The sequence below is a fragment of the Amphibalanus amphitrite genome, unplaced genomic scaffold, assembly GCF_019059575.1.
Source record: "Amphibalanus amphitrite isolate SeventyFive unplaced genomic scaffold, NRLGWU_Aamphi_draft 001932F_arrow, whole genome shotgun sequence".
Classification (NCBI taxonomy): domain Eukaryota; kingdom Metazoa; phylum Arthropoda; class Thecostraca; order Balanomorpha; family Balanidae; genus Amphibalanus; species Amphibalanus amphitrite.
Window position 1 is genome coordinate 17,493 of NW_024883425.1, and position 22,673 is coordinate 40,165.

General features: G+C 47.8%; 1 protein-coding gene across 1 annotated transcript in view; it reads right to left on the reverse strand.

Annotated features, from left to right (window-relative positions):
* Positions 1 to 1,729: 1,729 nt before the first annotated feature.
* Positions 1,730 to 22,673, reverse strand: part of LOC122375827 (metabotropic glutamate receptor-like) — a gene marked incomplete at both ends in the record, with an annotated part of 58,306 nt that continues 37,362 nt past the window's right edge. The window contains 5 exons of the mRNA XM_043355363.1: positions 1,730 to 2,234; positions 2,820 to 3,308; positions 17,229 to 17,359; positions 19,896 to 20,045; positions 22,136 to 22,242. Of these exons, the coding sequence (XP_043211298.1) occupies positions 1,730 to 2,234; positions 2,820 to 3,308; positions 17,229 to 17,359; positions 19,896 to 20,045; positions 22,136 to 22,242 (1,382 nt within the window). The remainder of the gene's footprint in view (positions 2,235 to 2,819; positions 3,309 to 17,228; positions 17,360 to 19,895; positions 20,046 to 22,135; positions 22,243 to 22,673) is intronic.

Genomic DNA, 22,673 nt, shown 5'->3' on the forward strand with positions numbered 1-22,673 from the left:
ATAATCAGTGTGTATATTTACTGCTGCTGAAAGCGTTCAATATTCGCCCTTCAGGCTTCAGTCATATTATGTAAAATAACCGCAGGGAACTATTCGCACCTCGGTCTCTCATCTCATTCACCTTCCCTGTCGTAAATTGTGAGCAGTTCCGACATGATGACGTCACCAGTTTCGGTGTCGGGCACTAGGCGGGTCGACTGGGACTGGCGGCGGCCATATCTGCTCTACGTGACAAACCGTCTGATCATCTGGTGCGCACGTGCAGCCGGAGCCGGGTGCGAGCCGCGACAGCCGGCGGATTGTCGCTCCACGTGACGGATCATCGAATCAGCGCCGGCCCACCACACCAATGACGTCATTAGTGCCGCCCAATGACGTCATTAGTGTGGCCATTGGCCGCAGCGCCGGCCTGATGAAGCCAGTTTCGCGGCGACAGCTAATTTCACAGCGATCCCTCGGTGCCGGAGAAATCTGATTGTCATAATACGGTCAGCGCTGATTGGGGCCGGCGCCGAATTTCAGGTGACTGCTTCATCTCTCGCGAATTGGAGTCGGAAACTCGCTGACTGGAAACCGGACCAGCCTTCTGTTAGAGACTGAATCTAGGCGGGATTGAACGACCCATCGATTTGGGAAATATATGGGGTATAAAGTGCGAAACCACTAGATCAACGAATGAAAAATTCACATATTCATTCAGGAGACAAAAATGATAGTCCCATGTGTGCAGTGCACGCTTGATGAGAAGGCGTTGACCGCATCGTGAAATATGTACATTTTCTGCCTGTCAGCCACCACGTTGGCTTTCCGGTGTTTTGGGTTCGAAGCAGTGTTAAAAAAGAACTAAACCTTAGCAACAAGCAGACCAAGGTCGGCCCACTCTGTCACACTGTTGATTGCATCGTAAGGATAGAGGCTAGAGCTTACATAAGCCTGAATGAAATTAGCTCGGCAGCTTGTTCTCAGACACACTATTTTAAGAACTCCTTTCTCTGGAAGAATGAAAAATAACCAATTTAAACTTGCTTACGGCTGAGTTAGAACATCGTTTTCAACAACAAATAATTGAATAATTCAATAACTAACCAATTAAGATCAATAATCCCGATTGGAGCAATTGATAAAACAATAGCAATTGAACTAAACAGGTGAAAATTACCCACTACGGAAGAAAGTTACGCCATTGATGAATCATGAACTAACCAAATAAAAAACACATTTCAACAATCCCAAAACATATACATATCAAATAAAATCAGTTCCGCATGAATTGAATGCGATAACTTCCGATGATGAGCCCACGTCAGATGCATCGTGTTGCACAGGTTCTGCAGACTCCCGGATCCCTTTAGGAAATTTGGCCAAAACAGCAGGATTCAGAATAGAACAATGAGCGTGCCTCTACGTAATCGATGGTCAGACCTTGAGTCAATCCATCGGAGTACCAATACCAGCTGTTCTGAGCAACATGGCCGCTGTAGCTGACCGCTAACTTTTCCTGTCAGGGGCAGTTATTCGCTGTATACCCAGACAACACAAAGCCCTCAGGGCTCACTTCCACAGCCACTCATTGAAGCAGACTTCAAACACTGCCCAAAGGGCAAACCACACCCCAAGGACAACACTTTCCACACAGCCCACAGTCCCCCAAACATCCACAACAGACACAGAGACACCCTCCCCAATACCCCCTTCCACACAGCCCCAGCCCGCCCTTGGCGGGACTCACCGTCACTCTGTGTGCCCGAGTCGACGCGCGGCTGCGACGACAGGCTGATGTTGTTCCTGATCTGGCTGTACTGGCTGTACTTCTGCGACATCATCGACTGCCGCACGTTCCGCTCGGGACGCAGCAGGATGATGTACAGCTTGGGCGTGAAGAGACACGTGATGGCGATGGTGGCGCTCAGGCTGATGGAGATGCACATGGTGGTGATGCGCAGCGCCACGTGGTTAGCCGTCGAGAAGTAGATGGGCACAAAGGCCAGCCAGATGACACATGTCGTGTACATGGTGAAGCCGATGTACTTGGACTCGTTGAAGGCCTCGGGGATCTTGCGCGTCAGCACGGCGTACACAGTGCAGACGATAATGAGCAGGATCGGGTAGGCGAAGCCCACCATGTAGGAGGCGTTGATGGAGGCCTTGCAGACCAGCAGGTTGTCCTCCGGCGTCGGGTGGTGGAACATGGCCTCGGGAGGCGTGGTCCACATCCACGCGAAAGACACCACCAGCTGATGGCGACCGAAAGGGTGGGGGGGGGGGGAGGGGCAGTCCGTTATGCATGTGCAATGTGCATGTTGCAGCGATAGGGCAATGTGAATTCAATAAGTGATGACATTTTGAAAAGTACGGCTTCCGAGAAGTTGAGTACTGAGTAGTAATGATTCACACACAAAGTAAGATGTGCGACTACTTTGAACTTATACGTAAAGGAAAATAAAACGGCCTATCATAGGGAAATAAGGGAAATAAGGAAGAGAGAGAGGCAGAGAGAGATAGAGAGAGAGAGAGAGAGAGAGAGAGAGAGGAGAGAGAGAGAGAGAGAGAGAGAGAGAGAGAGAGAGAGAGAGAGAGAGAGAGAGAGAGAGAGAGAGAGAGAGAGAGAGAGAGAGAGAGAGAGAGAGAGACAGAGAGAGAGAGAGACAGAGAGAGAGAGAGAGAGAGAGAGAGAGAGAGAGAGAGAGAGAGGAGAGAGAGAGAGAGAGGGGGGAGAAACAGAGGGATACAGAGCAACAGAAATGACAGAAATAGTTACCCGGATAAAGTAACAGAGATAAGGGCTCGGGGAAACAACAGGGTCGGTTGCCGTCCCCCACCTGCACAAATATGAGCAGCGAGCAGATAACCAGCTGGGACGCCGGCGTGATGAAGTGCGGCCGCGCCGCCGACTTCTTCCCGGCGTTGAAGATGCGCGCTATCCGGTTGGTCTTGGTCAGCAGCGCGCTGTAGACAACGCTGAAGCAGAAGCCGATGCCGAACTGCTGGATGCCGCACACCACGTCGCTGGGCCTCAGCACCAGTACAAAAGTCATCGAGTAGCAGAGCAGGATGCCGTAGAGGAGGACGAAGCTGAGCTCGCGGCCCGAGGCGCGCACCACCGGCGTGTCCACGTAGCGGATGAACGTGCCGATCACCAGGCAGGTGATGATGATGCCCACGGCGGCGAACGACATGGCGCCGATGGCCCAGGACGAGTCGAAGCGCAGGTACTCCTCGGGCAGAGGCACGCACTCCATGTGCGTGGGGTCGGGGAGAGTGCCACGCCGGCAGGTGATGCACGCCGTGTCGTCGTCAGGGTTGACGATCTGAGGGCACAGAGATAAATGACGTCACTTGGGGTAGCTAAAGCAGGTCATCTGGGGTGGTGCAGCAAGATGCGACATCACCGGGGGTTAAGCAGAGGCACATGACGTCAGCTGTTTGTAGCTGAGTCATTCATCTTCCTTATATTGTGTACATCAGAAAGTGTGCCTGGGATAGCGCGAGGTGACATTGGTTATGTTGACATGCAAGGCTGGACCAGCTGTTTGTAAACCAAACACACACATAAAAGCGGAAATAGCGCTGCATCCTGCTTGTAAGTATTGCCTTCATCGAAGTTGTTGTTTGATATCCTGTAGGCGCTAAATGCGTCACAACCATTTGTGGAAAGGTTAACCTGAGCAGGCCTGAACCTGTGCTGAAAGAACGGTGCGAGCCCGGTATTGGCCGCAACACATGTTTGCTGAGCTAAACGTGGAGCCTTTCACAAATATTCCCATCCGGCACCCAGGACAAACCTTGACCTTTAGAACTAACTTTTTTTTTACTAGTGGGGATATTGCTTTCCTACTTCTGGAATACACATTTTTAGATGAATGGAAATGATATGAAATCATTGAAATATGTGCAAAATCATTTCCTTTCGACACTTATCCTAGATTGGTGGTTTTTAGGTATCCTGAAAAAATTAGCATGAATGCCTATTTAAAATCCACTTCTCATAAGCAGGTTAGCCATGCTAAAGAGTAGAATTTCCAGTCTGATCATTCCATTTCACTCGAACTCTGCATAGGACCATGCAATATGATGAAATCTTTCTTGACGGTGAACGTCGTCAGGGTAATGTCCGGACATCGCGCAGCCTACGACAGGAAAACGTCAGGCTTGGGCATCTTGTGAAATGAATGAGTCCATTTCAAGATGGGGCACAATGTTTATCAAGTTAGGATAGGCTATGACAGACTCCCAGTCCCGACGTCTCTTCGTGGGTAGTTTTCCTGAGGCATCACACAACGGAATGCGAACACGACTGTAAAAATGGACGTGACACTGCGCAGATAAAACATTTTCCAATATAATCAACGCAGCCAGCCAACCATCAATGATCTACATAGTATCTGCTCAGCGCGGCAATGGGAGGGGAGGGAGAATGAGAACGATGCGCCGAGAAGACGCTGTTATCAGACAGCTTGGCATAAATAAAAGGCCTTAAGTTACGGAATGATTTAAATTGAATAAAACAACTCCCCTAGCAAGATGGCAATGTAATGTAACTTCTCAGTAGCTTCGGAGACGTTCCGCATGCAGCTTCCACTCATATCAGCGCAGTACAAATCCCTGAGATCGTTTTTGTCCCGTATTGATGGTAGAACGAAGGACTTCATTTAAAATTAACGTAACATGCCTGAGCTACTCGCCTCCGCCACCCACCAGGATGTCAGAAAGATGACAAAAACCTTCGATCCACCTCCAAGCCAGGACGCACGCATATTGGTGGCAGAACAAAAACTTCAACACGTCGATGAACTTCCGAGACTAGCGCCGGTCTGACCTTGACCTCTGACCTCGCTCCGGCGAGCGCTGACCCGTCAGCTGGCGACCAAGAGTCAAAACCATGACGGAGCGGCGCATCGATTCCGGCGGCGTCGGCCGCACCGCGCGCCAGCCGAGAAGATCGGCCCCGACGGCACCCATCAATTGCCGGCGCCCGCAGTTGAGTCCGATGATAGCTCCGGGACGCGGCGCGGCCGCCGGCGCCCCGGTCGCTCGCGAAATGGAACGGCGAGTTATCGGTGTCGGCGACACTGCTGGGTAATACTGGATCGGTCGTCGGTCGTGCCATCAGCGGATACGGCCGCGCAGGGCTCGGTCGGGCCACCGTCGTCGCCCGGCGCACCGTAGTCGCACGGGCCCGAGGATGAATATACGGACGGAACGACGGGTGGGCGGACGGACGGACGAACAACTGCATGGATGGATGCATGGATAAAGATGGACGAATGGACGAGCGGATGAAAGGTACGGACGGACGGGTAGAAGATACGGACAGATCAACTACGGATGGACAGATAGCGGATGTACGGACGGAAGAAGGACGGGCGGATGGAAGGGACGGACGGATTGGCAGATCTACGCGCACATCTATGAAAAACTCAGAGTATAGCACGTGACAGACAAAGAAGGAGCGCCGACCGACCGCTTCGGCGCTACCTGGGAGTTATGCTGTGCCGCCGGACAGTCGTGTGTTGCGGCACAGCGTGAGTTTGCCGTCGAACGTAGACATAATACCCGCAGTGGATGATGGTTATTGATGAATCTAACCATAGCTCAATATCGGGAGCAAAAATCCTTATACACACAAACACACCACACACGAAAAATGCCCGAAAGAAAATATACCCGGCGACTTCCATTCACTCGCGGTACCCACACATCCAGCTGTTTTGAAGTGTTTCCGCTTTTAAATCAATGGCTAGCTGATTCAGCCCGTATAGTTCAAGGATCGCTGCTTTTTACGTCCAGCGTACGCTCTAAAGCCGTTGACGTGAACCTTTATATCACAGTGTTTTCCCGCTTGCAATTCAGACCACACCATAATGCATCATACTTTCCACCAAAGTACGGTCGCGGGGCGGACTAATGGCTGAAATAACGACCGAGAGCCTGGACAGGCAAGCTGCTTGCGCCTGAGGCGCGTCTCTAGATGGAAATATAGCTGCGAAAAGTTGGCGAGTATGCATATGACGCTAAGGCAACGAAGCACTCGTGGCAAAAAGAATCTAGAACCCCATGCTGGAAATTCACCGCATACGATAGCTATCGAAACGTAATGCTTGATAAATCACATTTTTGATCTGTATCGGTTTACTGATATAATCGGGTAGTAAGGTCAGTATAACGGTAGTTTTTAACGGTTAGGCATACTACTCTGCACACAAGTTTACCTGCAGCATGACCATGTAGGCATAAAACGGCTGAAAATTAAGCATCATACTTACAGTCAGCAGTGGACGTGATTTTTTTTTTTTTGTCAGACTGATTAAACCTTACTGACGATATGACGACATGCTTGCCTCGCTTATCTTAGATGACACGACGAACAGTTGCACAGTGCAAAAGCATGAATGACAATGCACGAATCCGTCTTGCAAGCTTCTGTGACTAACTGTTCTCGAACGACAACGTCTTCCTTGGTAATTCACGTGAAGCTAAGTCCCTGACCCATGCCGTGAAGCCAACTGCCTGACTCTGAACTGAGATCAGCATGGCTTGCGATAATCAAAGCTCCTCCGTTTACACGAGCAACTGAACAGGTTCTATCCTGACACCACTGTCGTATTATCCCCCATTTCTCCTGAAGTTAATTGGCCGATCGGAAATATTATGGGCAGTATCAGCCCCCAACAGAGTGGTTCGATAGATACCGTAATATACGATGGCTCAGAAGTTTTTACAACGTTGGCTGGCAGCGACAGCGCGCCATTCGATGTTTCCCAGTCGATTGGCAAACAGCCAAACTGACCATACAAACCGTCGGCCCGAGGATTTATCAAGGTTAGCGAATCCTGGATTATGGCTGCGAGATTGCTGGGGTTGATCGAGTTTGGGGTTACGTTAGCTCGGATTACTCCATAGGTATAATGTGGTATATGTTACGTGATATGCATCATTGTGACAGAAGCGAACTATAAAGTCGTTTTTACAACTGCTGCGGTATGTTTTATTGCCATTTAACTGCACTCACATGAACATATTTATGGTGTTGCTAGCCCTTGATCATTAAAAAAATCCGCTTTATCAAAATCCGTGTAAAATCTAATTTTGCGATTTACCCAACCAATTCACCTTTCGGATGGATTGCGCCGGGCCGACTACGGCTCAGGTTACTTTGCCAGTGCAACAACAAAACCTTTACTCTGCCCGAGAGTGAAAAGCAAGCAAGCCCAGTTAATTATTCAACTGGGTGTGTTTGCCTGTTTGCCTGGGCTCACTGAGAGGAAAATCCAGCAAATCAGCAAACAGTCGGTGGTGATTCAGCCACCGCAGCCAAACCGCCGCACCGGACTGGGCCACTTTAACCGCCGCGGAGCCCGCCGAGATCACCGTCTGCCCACAATGAATATAAAGTCGGACCCGATTACAATGCACATGGGCGTACGGCGGCATTTTGCATAATACCCTGTGGGTGGAGGCGACCGCGATGGCGGCTACCAGCGGGAAGTCGGCAGATAGCCGGCCGATTGGCTCCCAGCGGCGCCCTCATATGGGACAGCGCCGCTCAAGCGCTGACCACATGTAGATTGGGCCGATAATGTCGCGTTATGTGGGTTATCACCGGACGCCAGTGAGCAATGTTTGGTAAGTAAGAGTGGGGACCTGCATTTCCGCGATATGTGTCACTACGCAAATACGACATGAATATGTGGCCATCAATCAAAGGTCAGAATTATACTTAACGTTTTCTTTATATATGCAAAGCACTGCTGTGCATGCATTATAAATGGTATCTAAAATTTATATCGAAACTTATTGCTATTGAGGCTCAGTAAGCACAGGATTTAAGGCGGCATATCAGGACCAAATTTTTTCTCTGGTAACATCACGAGCTTGTTAAGTGTTTTTGAAATCCCGATTCGAACCATCGACGTAAGAAGTTGTTTAGAACACGCGCAAGGTATAGTAGAATACGTATGCTTATGCTTGTCGCGTCAGCCGTCAAGTATGTGTCCTCGTTTTTCGGTAATGTTGGATAAAAGGACACTGTTGAGTGCCAACTGCCTAGTGCCTGTCCGTATGGCGCGTCCTTTCCAACATGCTTTGGTATGGGCCGAATATCCATGCCCTTTTAGACTCAGAAAACCTAACCAGAAAATATGGTATCCTTTATTGATAAAATTTACATTTTAATCACACTTTAATGATCCTTTAATGTTCTGACATAAAATTCATGCTATTTCAAATGAGCAGACGCTGACAAAGCAGGGGATCGATGGATCCGCGCCGCACGGCGATGACCCGGCGACTAACTTTGCGCAGTCGTTAGGTCGTGACCCGACTGCAAACGGCCGTCCAGCTCGCATTGTGGTTCGGTGAATAACCCCATCATCGCGTGCCACGCGCCCAAAAACACAGACTCCATGAGTCACTGCGTTCGTAGCAAAGGTCAACGTCAGAAATAACATGCGTCTGGCGGAAACTGCAATTTTGGACAATGAAACATCCATGACGGGGTTCGGTCAACTGGCCGAATGTATCCCTATTCTGCATAAACGGTTCTGGTTTACAAGCCAATCCGTCTGAGAGCGCATGCTACTTAAAAGGTTAACAAAAGATCTAAAAAACCATTAGAAAATATATATTCATGAGTTTATCAAAAGGCACGGCTCTTGATCAGCAAAACAAACAAAAATAAATTTAGCATGGTTAAATTCAACAACGATTTCCAATCAAATTTTAAATTCATTTAACCCTTGTTCAATATTTGAAATGTACAATTACTCTTTATCGGAAAAATCACAATTCCTTCGCCCTCGATTTATATTATCTGTTCACGTTAAGCTAACCCCTCATTCTAGCATAATTGTTGGGGATTAGAACCAATAGATTAAGTGTACTTTGCCTATTTTTCCGATATCTTACGTTACAATGCTATGAAGTGGCCCGTGGAATTGCATATACCGATATTATATATCTCAAAACAATTTCCGCCCTTAGAGCACATACATATGTATTCAAAAGGAAGCAATACAAAATGAGGACAAAAATGGAGAAACCTTCTCTTACACTGAGCTAAAGATGGGTTCAAAGGACAGAAAGGAAATGTCAAATACTTCGTTCCAAATCAATAAAGCACTAAATCATTGGCTTGAAACTATCGAAACGATTTAGGCCACACTGGCCGTACGATAGATATAGTTTCTGATTGAATTTATTACCGATAGTTTAAGGCAGGCGTACTATTGACACAATCTGATTTATTGGAGATGTCGTTTGATTTATTAGTGGGGAACACGTGTCCGTCTCCGAAAATAATAGCCAGTCTGTGGCAATACACCACTCGGACGTTGTCTCAAGGTACCTAATGCTTAACGCATGAAAATTGCCAAGGGCTTTTAGGTACAAGGCTGCAGTATTGTGAGAATCATGAAGCTACTTTTCGGCGGCGTCAACAATTATATATGTAGATGTAACGCGTTCTAAAACATATGTATATTGGCAATATTTTCACTTTTGTTAGTAAAAATCACAGTTCTAAGGGCCAAGTCAGGAGCCTTATCGTGGTAGTAGACACACTTGCGACCAATATAAGCAATTATGCATGTTCAACGACAAAAGATACCAGTAAAGATTCCGGTAAAGTGCTGGAATATTTACATTATGCACAGCACACGTTGTGCATTGCCGAGAATGCAGTGGCCTACCTCTGGGCCTCTATTATTCATTTCACTTTGAAATGTGGACAGCTAACCATGCTTTTAGCAAATGTCAACAGCTGTCATAGCAGGTCGCAGTCGAGTTTGGGGCGGCTGTCATATCAGGTGGACAGGCCATACATCATCGGACGGTGTGGAGCCGCGGGCCGCCGGTCGGATCCGCTAATTACCCTCACCAGATCAGCCGATAGTGGCTGCCCTGAAAAGGTCAAAGGTAGACCGACATAGGGTGTGATAGGTGGAGGACAAATCGGCAATCCGATTCCTGAAACGTACCAGGGCAGGAGGAACTCTGATGTCGTTAGAAGTTAGAACTTGGTGAGATGGTGAGCAAAGTACCCCTGATTAATATAAACAATTGGTGATCCATATCGGTGGCGCAATGAGAAGGAACGAGGCACTATAGTTCTCAAGTTTTCAGCTCAATGAGCGCACCTTAGAGAAGAAGATTTGGAATGAGGCATGAACGATAGACTTGCCCGTCCAAATGCCGATTCACACCGTCATGTGCTTCTGTTCGTCTCCCATGCCCTACCTCCCCAGTTTTCCTACAGCCTTGTTCTGGGTGCCGAAACAGGCGGGGAAGAGGCGGCTCTGTGTCTGTGTCTGGGTCTGGGTCCGCGGCTCTGGGGGCGGGAGGGGGGGGGGGGGCGGCGGCAGATGACGGATGGACGGCCCGCGTCTGGCCAGCGCCAGGTCTGTCATCGCTGTTGGTGCTGACGGATGGTCACTCGGAGGGAGCCCGACCATCACCCATGACGCCCTAATGACGCCCGCAGCCGCCGGCACCGCTAGAGACAGGAACCAGACCGGATATGAAATGACGAAGAAAAAAGCTTGACACAGGCGACGGTAGAACGTGGAAAGAGAAGAGAGAGCGAGAGGATTCACAGCTGTTTCAAAATCATACGGTCGAAATGAAAGACCTTCGGATAGACACTATGATTTATGAAAAATATATCATCGTCGCTGCCAGCCAACTACGCCGTATCAAATTCCGGCTGCCAATGTGTTCTGTGTTTTCTGAAGTCTGCGCCGTCCGAATATCGGCTCTGACAGCCGACGGCTGAGTGGGTGGGCGTGGGGGTGGACGGAGGGGGGGGGGGGCAGAAGGGTTCTTCTGGCATCTGGCGTGTCGCTGCCAGACATCCGACCTTTTCCGTTACAGAGTTGATCTAACTGCGTGGTAACCGGCTGTCATGAACGAATAAATCGCCGAGACTCGGGAGATTCCCCCAAACTCTATTGATGGCTATTTGCATTGTGACTGCTATAAGTGCAGAAGCACGTTTCTGTTAAATCCGCTGGTTGAATCGATGAGGAATTAGGTTTATCAAATGCTCAAAGTGAGCCGATCGGTTGGATTATCAGCTGCCTCGAGCCTGCTTTTGAGTAGCGGAAGTAACCTAGAGTCTGCCTTGACAACAGGTAAAATCGCAGACAGTAACGTCTTACATAACATGCATGTTCAGCGAATAGATTATCATGCATGCATCTGTTACCAGAGACAAGGTTAGCGTGGGACGCCATGGAACTGATTTATGATAATTTGTTCTCAAGAATCTATAACTTATTCTACAGAGGAATAATACTGGTAACATTTATTTTAAACTACATATATTTAAACTATATTACATGTCTATTTTAAGTTATCAATTCGGACAAAACTTCAAGACCTAGTAACAATGATTAGGATTTCTATCAACAGAGAGTACTAACTGACAGTTTAACCCGCGAGTTGCTGGGGGGGGGGGCGTTAAACGCCCCCACTTTTTCGCCGGGCCATAGCATAAAAACGGCGCGCCGCAGGCGCGCCAAATTTTGGGTACCTGTAGGGAATTGATTGAAGTTTATTGTGACAAAGTTTCAAAAAAATCGGTCGGAAAATTTTTGAGATATCGAGGTTTTAGTGACGTCATGATTTCTGAGTTTTCGACCAAAAACGGCATATGTTCAAAAAATCATATAAAATCACAGAATAGACATATAGACATGCCGTAAACGCCATTAGACTGCCAATACCATGGATAATCAAATGGCTCTCTTCGATTATTGATTATCGTTCCGCATTTTCCAAAATCTTGAACTGAATCTTGGTAATTACTCGTGACTACTTCACGACCATGATACATGAATTTCTTAAATTGAACTTTTTTAGCCAAACACGTACACATATGATAAAATGAATGTCACCATCGTGTTCTACGCCCCAAATTACCCATTAAACATGTGTCACAGGCTGCGAATATCAGTTTTTATTTTCGGGGATATGTGCCTGCCCGGTTGACCTGACCTTGACCCTGACCTATGCTTGACTGACCCCTGCATGGAGCTGACACTCTTGTAGGCCTTATATGATGGATTGTGCACCGTTTTGACAGAGTTTATGACGAGAGGCGCCCATTGCGAAGTCCTGAAGTCCATGCTACTGAAAGCCCGATTTCAGGTGTTTGACCTAACCTTGACCTGACCTGTGACCTCAAAATTCAACTTTAAAGTATTCATCTGAAGCGTCTCGTCGCGTTCTTTCGTTTGCCGCCTCGTGCGTTTCGCTGCGCCTATTGGTTCTCGAGTTATCGGCTGGGGGCGTTTAACGCCCCCCCCCCCCCGCAAACGGTGGGTGGCGAAATACCCCAGCAACTGCCGGGTTAAATACATGTCCTTAGTCTTTGCATAACAATGAAACTACAGTTCAAAATTGCTATTTAAAATTATGTTGTAGCCTTCCTATGAGGAAAGTGTACCTGTACGAATATGAAAAAAATCTTAAATTGCAGAAGGCCCCTAATGAAGCGTCTCATAATCATAAATACAAATCACCCAAGTTCATATACCCCAACTCCTCCTAACGCACACCCAGGGTCCAAACGCTTTCCTTATCATCAACACCCGCCCAAGCGCCTTCCCATATCGGCGACCGTCGGGTTATCGGCATCGGCACCCCGCTGACCGCCACGTGGCCACCGATGGCGCCGATTACCCAGTCCGGGTGTGACCTCGATCTGTCATCGACATCGGGCGCCGCCGGGGGTGCGCGGCCCGACCGCACCTCCCCAGTCACACGGCATCTGCATTCGCGCGCCGGCCCGGAGGGGCGTGATACATGGCGCCGTTTCCCGGCCGGCCGGGCGGCGCGGCAGAAAAATCGCCCGCTTATGCGCCGGCCAGAGAGCGAGTCGCCGATGTTTCTCGCTGCGAACCGAGCGTGAAATACGGTCACGTTTGAGGTGGCGCAGCCTCGCACGAGTTAGGCTGGGTGAGAGGGGGAGAAGGAGAGCGGAGAGGGAATGGAAGGAAAGTGAGAAAAGAGAGGATGCGAATGTAGGGTTATTTGCCGGCGAACGAAAGAGGCAGCCGATCAAAAGATGACTGCAAGGAGATGGACGCGATTGGGCAGGCAGAAAGATACAGACGCTGGCTTTGGCGACGGGATTGCAGTTTTGATCATAGCAGGTCTTTACAAAGTCCTAGAGAAGAGAGCGCTCGGGTGGTTGCGCTTGCGGGATATGTTAGAATATTGCATTTTCAATGGGGAATATTTGTTTCTGGTCCCTAAAAAGCTGTTTCTGGCACCTAATTGCTGATCAGCCCCAAAATGCTTATTTGACCCTAATATCTGAATCTGGCACCTAATTGCTTCCACACAGCCTAAAGTTGCCAGATCGTCTAGTTGAACTCCGTATTTGCTGTTTGCTGATTCATCACCAAAACCAAAACATCCAGCACCTATTTTATTCCACGTTTGCCTACCTAATTCGCGTAATTTTCCTGATTTTATGTATCCTAACAACATGAACGTTGCAGTCGGTGATGTCAAGTGCCATTTTCGCCAGTGGAGATAATGATTAATGCCATTTCTAGCCAAAAGAGAATCACTAGCCAGCTATGGTGCAGCATAGCAAGACGCTCCTATACCAGCCCGCTATGTAGAGACTAGAGATTATTGCACCCTCAGCCATTTTAACGTGAAAAGTTTGGATCCGTCACTTCCAGCCAGGCTCTCAGGTCATTAACTGGAGTAAAGCAAAATGTTAACTCTGAACAGACATGCCACGCAACCGGCCCTCTTTTCAATATTATTAGTTTTCTGCAATCATCGTCTGACTCATCTCGATCAAACGCAGCATCCGGTTTCTACAGGGGCGTTTGACTGACCGGCCACACAATAACCAAAAACAAAATCAAAGCTTCATGCACACAAATGACATAAGTAAGAAACGGATGAAAAAGGCACAACCACGGCACAACTCTGCGCGGCAAACAACGGACAATGTCCCACGCAAGATCCCGCGTTTCTTCAGCGGCCTTGAACGGAATGAAAACAATACATTTCTTTTTTGGAGCTATTTGATGACGTCAAAAAATACAATACCCGTTTTAATGGTCAAAATCGAGACAATTACTCACAAAAATGTTTCCCTTTAAGCATTACAAATAAACGCTTTTAAATATTTGAATGACATTGTTTTTTTTTTCAAACAAATCAATATTATTTGCTTACTTAAACGTCATATACAATGCTGAGATCACTACGGGGCTGTCTTAGAGTGTAGCTGCACTGGCAACCTTTAGACTAGACTCCAGGGGTCATTATACCAGAACAACATGATTCTACCAGTCAGTAGGGGAAGTTGGGGGAACGCCGAAGACTTTTTTTCTGACGCCCGTAGCACGCAAGGTAGACAACATAAGCTATTCTTGTTGGCGTCATTCGAGAGGCCAGTCTTTTGCCTTTCAAACATACCAGGCGCATTTGATGAATTCGCACACCGTTAAGCGCACAAACTAAAAATATCAAAGAAGTGACTTTTTCGGCGTTGCCCCGGACTGCGGGGAAAGCCGAAAATGGGAGAAATGATCTACGGGGAATGCCGACATTGATGTTTTGCCATTTTATCTCAAACTTTATCCAGAATTGATCAAAGCTGACACGCGTTTTAAGAGCTTGAGGACGCGGTGCACACTGGAAGTTATAATTGTGTGATATAATAAGAACATGCCAGGTAAATCATTCCTTATAGGTAACAGGCCGTTGTGTCGGTTGAAAGTGTAATTTGTGTGACTAAAAATACGCGTTGCTATTCTACAGCAGTAAAGTCCACGTAGCGTGCTTTTAACACGTGCGTAATCGCACGTTTTCGGCATTACCCCAGCCTGCCATACTTTCATTTGCAGGCCCATAACTTTTCAACGTGCTGTATAAATTTCAAATAGGCAGCACACTTATGCAAAGACATGCTAAAGATTACTTGACCGAATTGGCCAGACAAACGGTAGCATAATGAGTAAGAAATGCAGCTTCAAAGGCGCATGTAGTACAAGGGAAACGTACCTTGAAAACGCTCTTGGCGCCCTCACAGTCGAAGTATTCCGAATGACGACTCGTAACAAACATGCGATAATTGTAGTCACTTAAGCTTCAGAGCATCACTGACAGGTGGCATCCATGTCTTACGGTTTTCGAAATATCTCGAATTTCGGCTTTGCCCCAACTCCGGCATTGCCCCAACTTCCCCTAGTTCATTTTTCTACTAGATTGGTGCTACGCTCAGCATTTAGGCGCCATATTCAGAAAAAAAGAGTAAGGCGTACCGATGGATAGGTGCCAGAAACAGCTAATTAAGGTCATTTTCCATGATTGGTGCTGGTATCCTCCAAATAGGTGCTGAGGACCAATTTTGGGGCGAGTCAGCTTTTAGGTGCCAGAAATAGCTTTTCTGGGACGCAATTAAATGGCGTCCATTTTCAATTAACTATCGAGGAAAATGTCATTTGAAATTCTAACTACATATATCAAGATGTTCCTCGCTAGAGCGCTTCATACTATTTCTTCGAGCCATAAAAACGTTTAATTTTTCAGTAAGCTGCAAACTGACAACCACACTCAAATTAATAGGCAGTTGTTTGCATACGGCTATTGATAAGTTAGTCATAAAAACATAACCTTGACGATGAACAAGACATTGTTCGTTTATCACATTTTCCTCGCCTACAAAGGCCAGGTGTCATTGCATCAGTAATGGCCATTAATGGCGGTAATACAATCTTCATAAACCATAGTTATTTCCCCCATAAGCCCAGACCACTAACCATATGCTCGGACTATAATCAGCACGACCAAACAAATAATGAAATCGACCCGACCACGGGCCGTCTGCCATCTGCGTCCACCCCACCACCACCGCTCTCATCGCGGCGGCGGCGGCGGCGAGCCCCGCGCCGATATCGCCGCCTATCTGTCCCCAGTGACAAATCCGACGCATCCCCGGACGCGGCGGCGGCGCACATCGTGGCGCGGGGAGAGGGCCGTCGACGGCACGCCGGCCGACTGCCAAAGGTCGCCGAATGGCCGGCTCAGCGGAACGACCCGGCGCGAGGAGAGCAGCGGCGAGCGACGGCCGCCGCCGGCACAATCAAATGGCCGAGCCCGGCTCCGGTCCCGGTTATTTAGAGGAGAGCTGCGGTCTTCATCATATGATAAAGGTGGAAATGCGAGCCAGGTAGACATGATATAGTTGTGTAGCAGAGATGATGCAGGGCAGCAAATCGAGCATGTTGCCATACGATGCGCGGCTTATAGACGCTCATATCATATCCATGTTTGACAATTAGGGAAACAAAAGTGACTTTCTACCTTTGCCTTTCCTGTGCAAAACCTTGTTTCGCGTGTAGTTTTTTTTTTTGCCTAGGAATCCACGAGAAGACCGCTTTATGTGGGATTTGCCGATATTAAGTCAATAAGGATATTCTGTATGCGAAAAAAGTAAACGCAGCAATGCAAATTCTAGGTAAGAAAAAGTATGGACAAGATACAACTTTTACCAACATAGGCGTATAACCAGTATGTATTGGTAGCTGTTCGCTTCTTTAGTGGGTCATGCATTGTTCAGAGGAAATGATATTGGTCAGTAGTCACGCCAAAAATCATCCGTACAGATCAATCCACCTACGTCAATGCAAAATACAATAAGTAAACACCACACCCACCCATTATATCAAACCCTAGTTCAAACGTAGAGCGGCCAGTCGTCTTGTGAAACCGCGGCAGGAAGCTCGGACGACTTGGCATTCCCGCGGCGGCGTCGCCGTCAGCTATATGACGTCTATCGGGCTGGAGCATCCGTTTGGCAGCGGCGCTCGTTATTGACTGCCTCAGATCCGGGACGGCCCTGCGGTTGTCGGCGAGCCCAGCGTTTCCGGGGGTTTGGGATGGGTGAGGCAGGAGTGAGGCAGGGGTGAAAAGGCGCGAGGCAGGGGGGGGGGAAGAGGCGTGAAGAAGGGGGACGATGGTGTAAATTAAACCTTTTTCAATTGGTTCTTGATACCAGCCTGAAATCTTATAGCGCTTATGCTGCTTATCGGTGTCAACAGCACTTTTTTACTATTGTTCCGTTTCCTTACTGTCGCAAATGTAGCAGATTTGTTGTAACGGCGAAGAAGCATGCACGAACAAAACATTCAAGGCCCGGCACAATGAATGTTTTGAACTGCGTCAACAGTCTAACAAGCACAAGTTTCACCTGCACCTACCTGATATGTAGAACAATTGTAGCAGTGCCAGCAGCAGTTGACGTCCAAGAAGCGCCTGGCCTGGCCGTCCTGGCAGGGCAGACTGCAGACTGAGCTAGGTGGAGCCGGGGCGCCCATCTTGAACTGAATCTCTGCGGAACGGAGGTCAGGTGATTAGAAAGCGGAAATCAGGTGGTCGGGACGCTCAGTAAGATAGTCAGAACGCCGGGTAACGGGCATGAACCGAAGCAGGTAGGAAACTGAAGGAGTGCTGCTGTATATTATGCAATATCTTTAGCCCATTTCTGCTAAATTATGAAGAAAGGTATCTTGAATATCCCGTCACCTGAAACTCGTCTTGATAGGATTTGCAAACGGGAAGTGCAGACAAAGGTTTCATTCCTTATCAACCGGGCTTGCAAAACAGCCTAGCTCGCCACGCGATGTCTCGGGACTGGGCTCTAATAGGCCCACGCAACGATTTTCTTTGCTTCTCATTGATTTAGGCCTTCACTTGCCAACAAGGCCAAACAATGCACCTTTGATGTTTTTCAGAGATGCTTGAAGACATTCGCAAACTCGTGCTACGCTCTGGTTGACCTTTCGGTCCCAAGTGACTCGGAAACGCTTTTTCACATTGATGTGGGAGCAGCGGAATTTTTCTATGCATGGACTTCGATATTTCTATCAATAACCCGCGCCCTGCTGGGGGGGGGGGGGGGGTGTTTGAACACCCCCTTGTGGTTTTTCGCGAATATCTCAAAAACGGCGGCCGTTTTTGGTACACCTTATCATACATCAATTCTACACATGTTGTGAAAAATTTCAGACCAAGGTCATTCAAGGTCAGGTCACCAGGTCACTTGAAGTGACCTCACCTCATAAAAAGTTTCAATGTCTGTCATAGCTACACCGAGTGACCGATCGCTTTGAAACTTTCAGCGATTGCTAAGGGCAATAGCATGTACAAAATGTATATCTCAGAATTTTGATATCAATGACCTAAGGTCAGGTCAATTTTGCGACCTCCCCATTATAAGTCAATGGGAGAAAATTGAAATGCTCCTCTTTTGGACGAAAGACATTATAAACAGTCCCAAACACTGAATTACAAGTGGTTTAGACACACTGAACATGAAAATGGTGTCCGTGACCCCTGTGTATGTCCTGAGGTCATCTTAGGTCACGAATGGTATCTAACAGTTTTTCGCAAATAACTTTTGATATAGGCATGCTAGAGCGATGAAAACGCCTTAGATGTGTTCAGCTCGACGATACGGATCGACTGATATGCAACATGACCCTTTCCGGTCAGGTCATGACCTTGACCTGAGGTCAAATTTTCAAGTTGACCTTTCAAGGTCAACTTGAACGTGTTCCTCTCGTCTTGACGAGAGGAACACGATGCTGGTAAAAGTAAGCTCGTACAAGGCTTGGGTCAAAAGTTATTGCAGAAAACTGTTTCCGAAAAAATCGGCTATTTTTGCCGTTTTTACCCCCTGCAGGCAAAACCGTTGACGTTAGGTCAAATCTGAGAAAATTACTCAGAAAGGGCGTTAATAGGGCTATCGAATGCGCTTTTCCGCGGCGCTGTGGCTCTATTGGTTCCCGAGTTATGCGTTGGCTTCTTGGAAATTGTCGACATTCGACCTGGAAATCGGCGAATTTTGCCTTCAATGACCTCTGGTGACCTGACCTTTGACCTGACCAAAAAATTGACCGAAGTGATTTCTTCATTATTTTTGACGCTCTTTCGAACGCCGCCTTCCGCGTATCGCTACGTGGCCCGGGAGCCGAGTTAGAAGGGGGGGGGGTGTTCAAACACCCCCCCCCCCCAGCAGGGCGTGGAAATCCAGGACCCCCAGCCGGGCGCGGGATAAAAGACTTGTACAGGATTAGGATTAGGAGTAGGAGTAGGATTAGGATTAGACTTCACTCATGACGGATATTACACATCTGCAAATAGTTGTTTGGTATTTAATGACTACATATTTGAACGTACTCGTATGTATCGTTGGCCTGCTCTGCATGCCATTAGTTTTGGCGCACGCACGTATAAGACGAATGACGAACGTGAGACACAGACAGCAGTGACTAAATTAGTGTGCTGATCGCGCTCCGTCCCGCCCTGTCGCATTAGCTTCCACCATTAGAATGACGCATGACTCGCAGACATATTACGCATGGCGAGAAACTACCGAGAGAATTGTGTCACAAAGGAACCAGATCAGTCTCCATCTCCCTCCCTCCCTCTTCTCTCTCTCTCTCTCTCTCTCTCTCTCTCTCTCTCTCTCTCTCTCTCTCTCTCTCTCTCTCTCTCTCTCTCTCTCTCTCTCTCTCTCTCTCTCTCTCTCTCTATCTCCCTCTCTCTCTCTCTCTCTCTCTCTCTCTCTCTCTCCCTTTCTCTTTGTCTGTATCTCCTCCTTCGGTATGAAGAGAGTAATGTGAAATGATAATGAATAAAACATTTCTATCTCAATTTCAATCCACGCATAACCACAGAAAGAAGTGCTATTCAAATACAAACTAGTTATTTGGCAGCACCCTCATCACACGCACAGTGGTAACTTATAGATATATTCCTGCTTTGTACCCATTTCGTCCCTGGTATATAGCCTGAGAGCGACCCGATATTTGTGAGAGAAAACATCCCTCCAGCTGTGAAAAAGCGATCGTTGAACAACTTACTGGACATGTTGAGCATCAGGTGATCGCCGTTGTACTCTCCGACCAGCTCCCAGCGGTACTGGCCCGGTGATACCTGTTTGAAGTGGATGATGCGGTACCGGGCGGGGCCGTCGCCCTGTTCGTCAAACTTGAACTGGTCGCCGCTCAAACCTGGAATATTGCAGGGGGGGGGGGGGCAGAGGATGTAAATATTCCCCCAGGGAGGGGCGAGGGATCGGGCTACTTATCGAAAATACTTGCAAGTTAACTGCGGGCATGAGATGATGTTTTTTCGTACTCCAGCGTAGATGGGTAGCCATACGGCTGCCACGGTTGACAGTGATGACATCAGTCATCTTTTGCAAGCTCGTTAAAGATTTGGGCTATACGGCCCGTATAGCTATACGGCCCGTATAGTTAGGCCCGTATAGGGCTATAATCCCCGTATAGCCCAAATCTTTAACGAGCTTGCAAAAGATGACTGATGTCATCACTGTCAACCGTGGCAGCCGTATGGCTACCCATCTACGCTGGAGTACGAAAAAACATCATCTCACGCTCTCAGTCCCAGCGGATAAAAACAACACCTAAGAATAACTGCGGGCATGTTTCACTAAAAACCGGGTTACCTGAGACATAAATCGAGCTACGTAAAACAAAGTTTATATCCTTCATTTGCACGCAGCCTGCCATTTGGGTACACAAAAGTGTGCAGTGCGGAGTCATTTCCCAATCGACTGTCATTTTCTTTTCACTGCATATCGAGTCGACATTAGTTACTAATGATTTTCCACGCACAGCATCTGCATCTCATTTGTGTTTCTCAATGGACTGATTTTCTGAGGCATTTCCAATATCAACGAGGCTTATTTCCCATCTGTGAAAAAGATTTCACTATCAGGGTCTATCAATTCCCTTCCGCATACACCGATCCAACAATAAATAGATGACAGCTTCAATTTTGCATTTGTAGAAGTTCCACTGAGCGGAGAATAACAGCAACATATGTCTGAAGTAACTGGCTTCTTGTACCTATCTGATATCGTGAGCCAAAGTGCACGAAGCCTGTGTGATCTGCATTGCTTTGGACATCATTTCTAGTCGGCATATAGGTATAACATCCATTCATTCTTTACACTGACATGGACAAGCTGCTCCGTATATGTTTGTGTTTTATTAGTAATTCATCGTCTGCCATGCAAAGTCAAAACGCATGAATAAATTGTACTGTGTAAAGGGCACACACATGAGCCTCTACACACCAAGGTGTATTGTGTAGCAACTAGCATGAACAGCACATAAGAGACGAAATGCACGCCTCAAATTTGAAATTTTGTTGTTAGCAGACTACTGGTAACATTGCTACTGGATAGATGCTTATGAATACATATATGTAGGTACCCAGCAAATAATATCAATGTTCATGATATGCCGAGATGTTGGAGGCTGCGGATTGCTGGTTTTCGCGGTCTATCTGGCGAAAGCTAATTTCCTCACACGTTTCTAACTGTTCATGTCATCTTCACGAATGGCTCCAAACGGAAATCAAGCGGAACTCCCAGAGCACACTAATGCGCCGCAGAGTTTAGGAGAGGACTATGACACGGTCAAGGTCACAGCCGTCTATACATCACAGAATTACCACATCAATTAGGCTCTTTCGACAGCAAAATCGAAACACGGAATCAATGAGCTCCAATTACTTTCAACTGGACTCCGCCTGACCTTTCCACTCCCAACAAACGTGCCCCCATATGTTAACGTCATCATTGGGTCAGCATCCATCCATGTTCGGCTGGCACCCGCATCTGCGCGCTCAACACCCTCCTCCCCCTCCCCCTAGGAAGCCGGCGTCATGTTATCAGTACGGACACGGGCCGGCCGCCGGGCACTATCGGGGGACTCCACTCGGCACCCCCCCCCCCTACAGTGCCCCTCCCTCCCTAGCCGACATGGGGGCGACCGCCCGCGGGGTGTTGCTGGAGGCGAGACAGGGTGGGACAGTGTGGTCAATGGTCAAGGTGGATGTAAGTGGGTTTGAGAGAGAGAGAGAGAGAGAGAGAGAGAGAGAGAGAGAGAGAGAGAGAGAGAGAGAGAGAGAGAGAGGGAGAGAGAGAGAGGGTGAGAGGGAGAAAGGGATGAAGCACGATGAAGAGAGGACTGAAAAGCTGTGTTATTCTTCATAAAATAGTCCAGCAACGGTTGAACTATTTTTTAGCATTGTATCACATTACCATGAACCTCAGGATTGCGGCACTCACCTACAAACGTTACGTTCCTGAGGTATCCGAGCAGTTCAGGTCCGTTTACCGGAATCATTTCATTGCAGAGACCTGTGATGTTGCCGCACTTGCGCTGGTGCATATCCCTAAAAACGGTTACATTATTAGACACTTTGCGCTCAGGCATGCCAGACCATCAATGCAAAGAAGAGCGCAAACACACAATTTGTGATTATCCCTGTGCTGTGTTCATCAAATGCGTTACCGTTGTAGCGTGTAAACGGCCGAACACGGGACACTTTCTGTCTCACTACAGCTGAGGTAAGTGATTGAGTTACACCAGCAGTAGAAGCGAGGATCACGTGATCAGATAGTGACGGTTTTAATCCATAACGACACGCGATATTGTCATTGGAGTATGTATACCGCGGTCTATCCGTCTACCGGGATAACGACAGTTAGCCAAAACCAATGTTGCGGGCCCAATGCGCACCCTACGGTCTCCAAGTCATAGAAAACCGCCCATTGCTCACAGTTTAAATTTCGATAAATGTCTCTTCAGAGGGTTGCAAGTTGT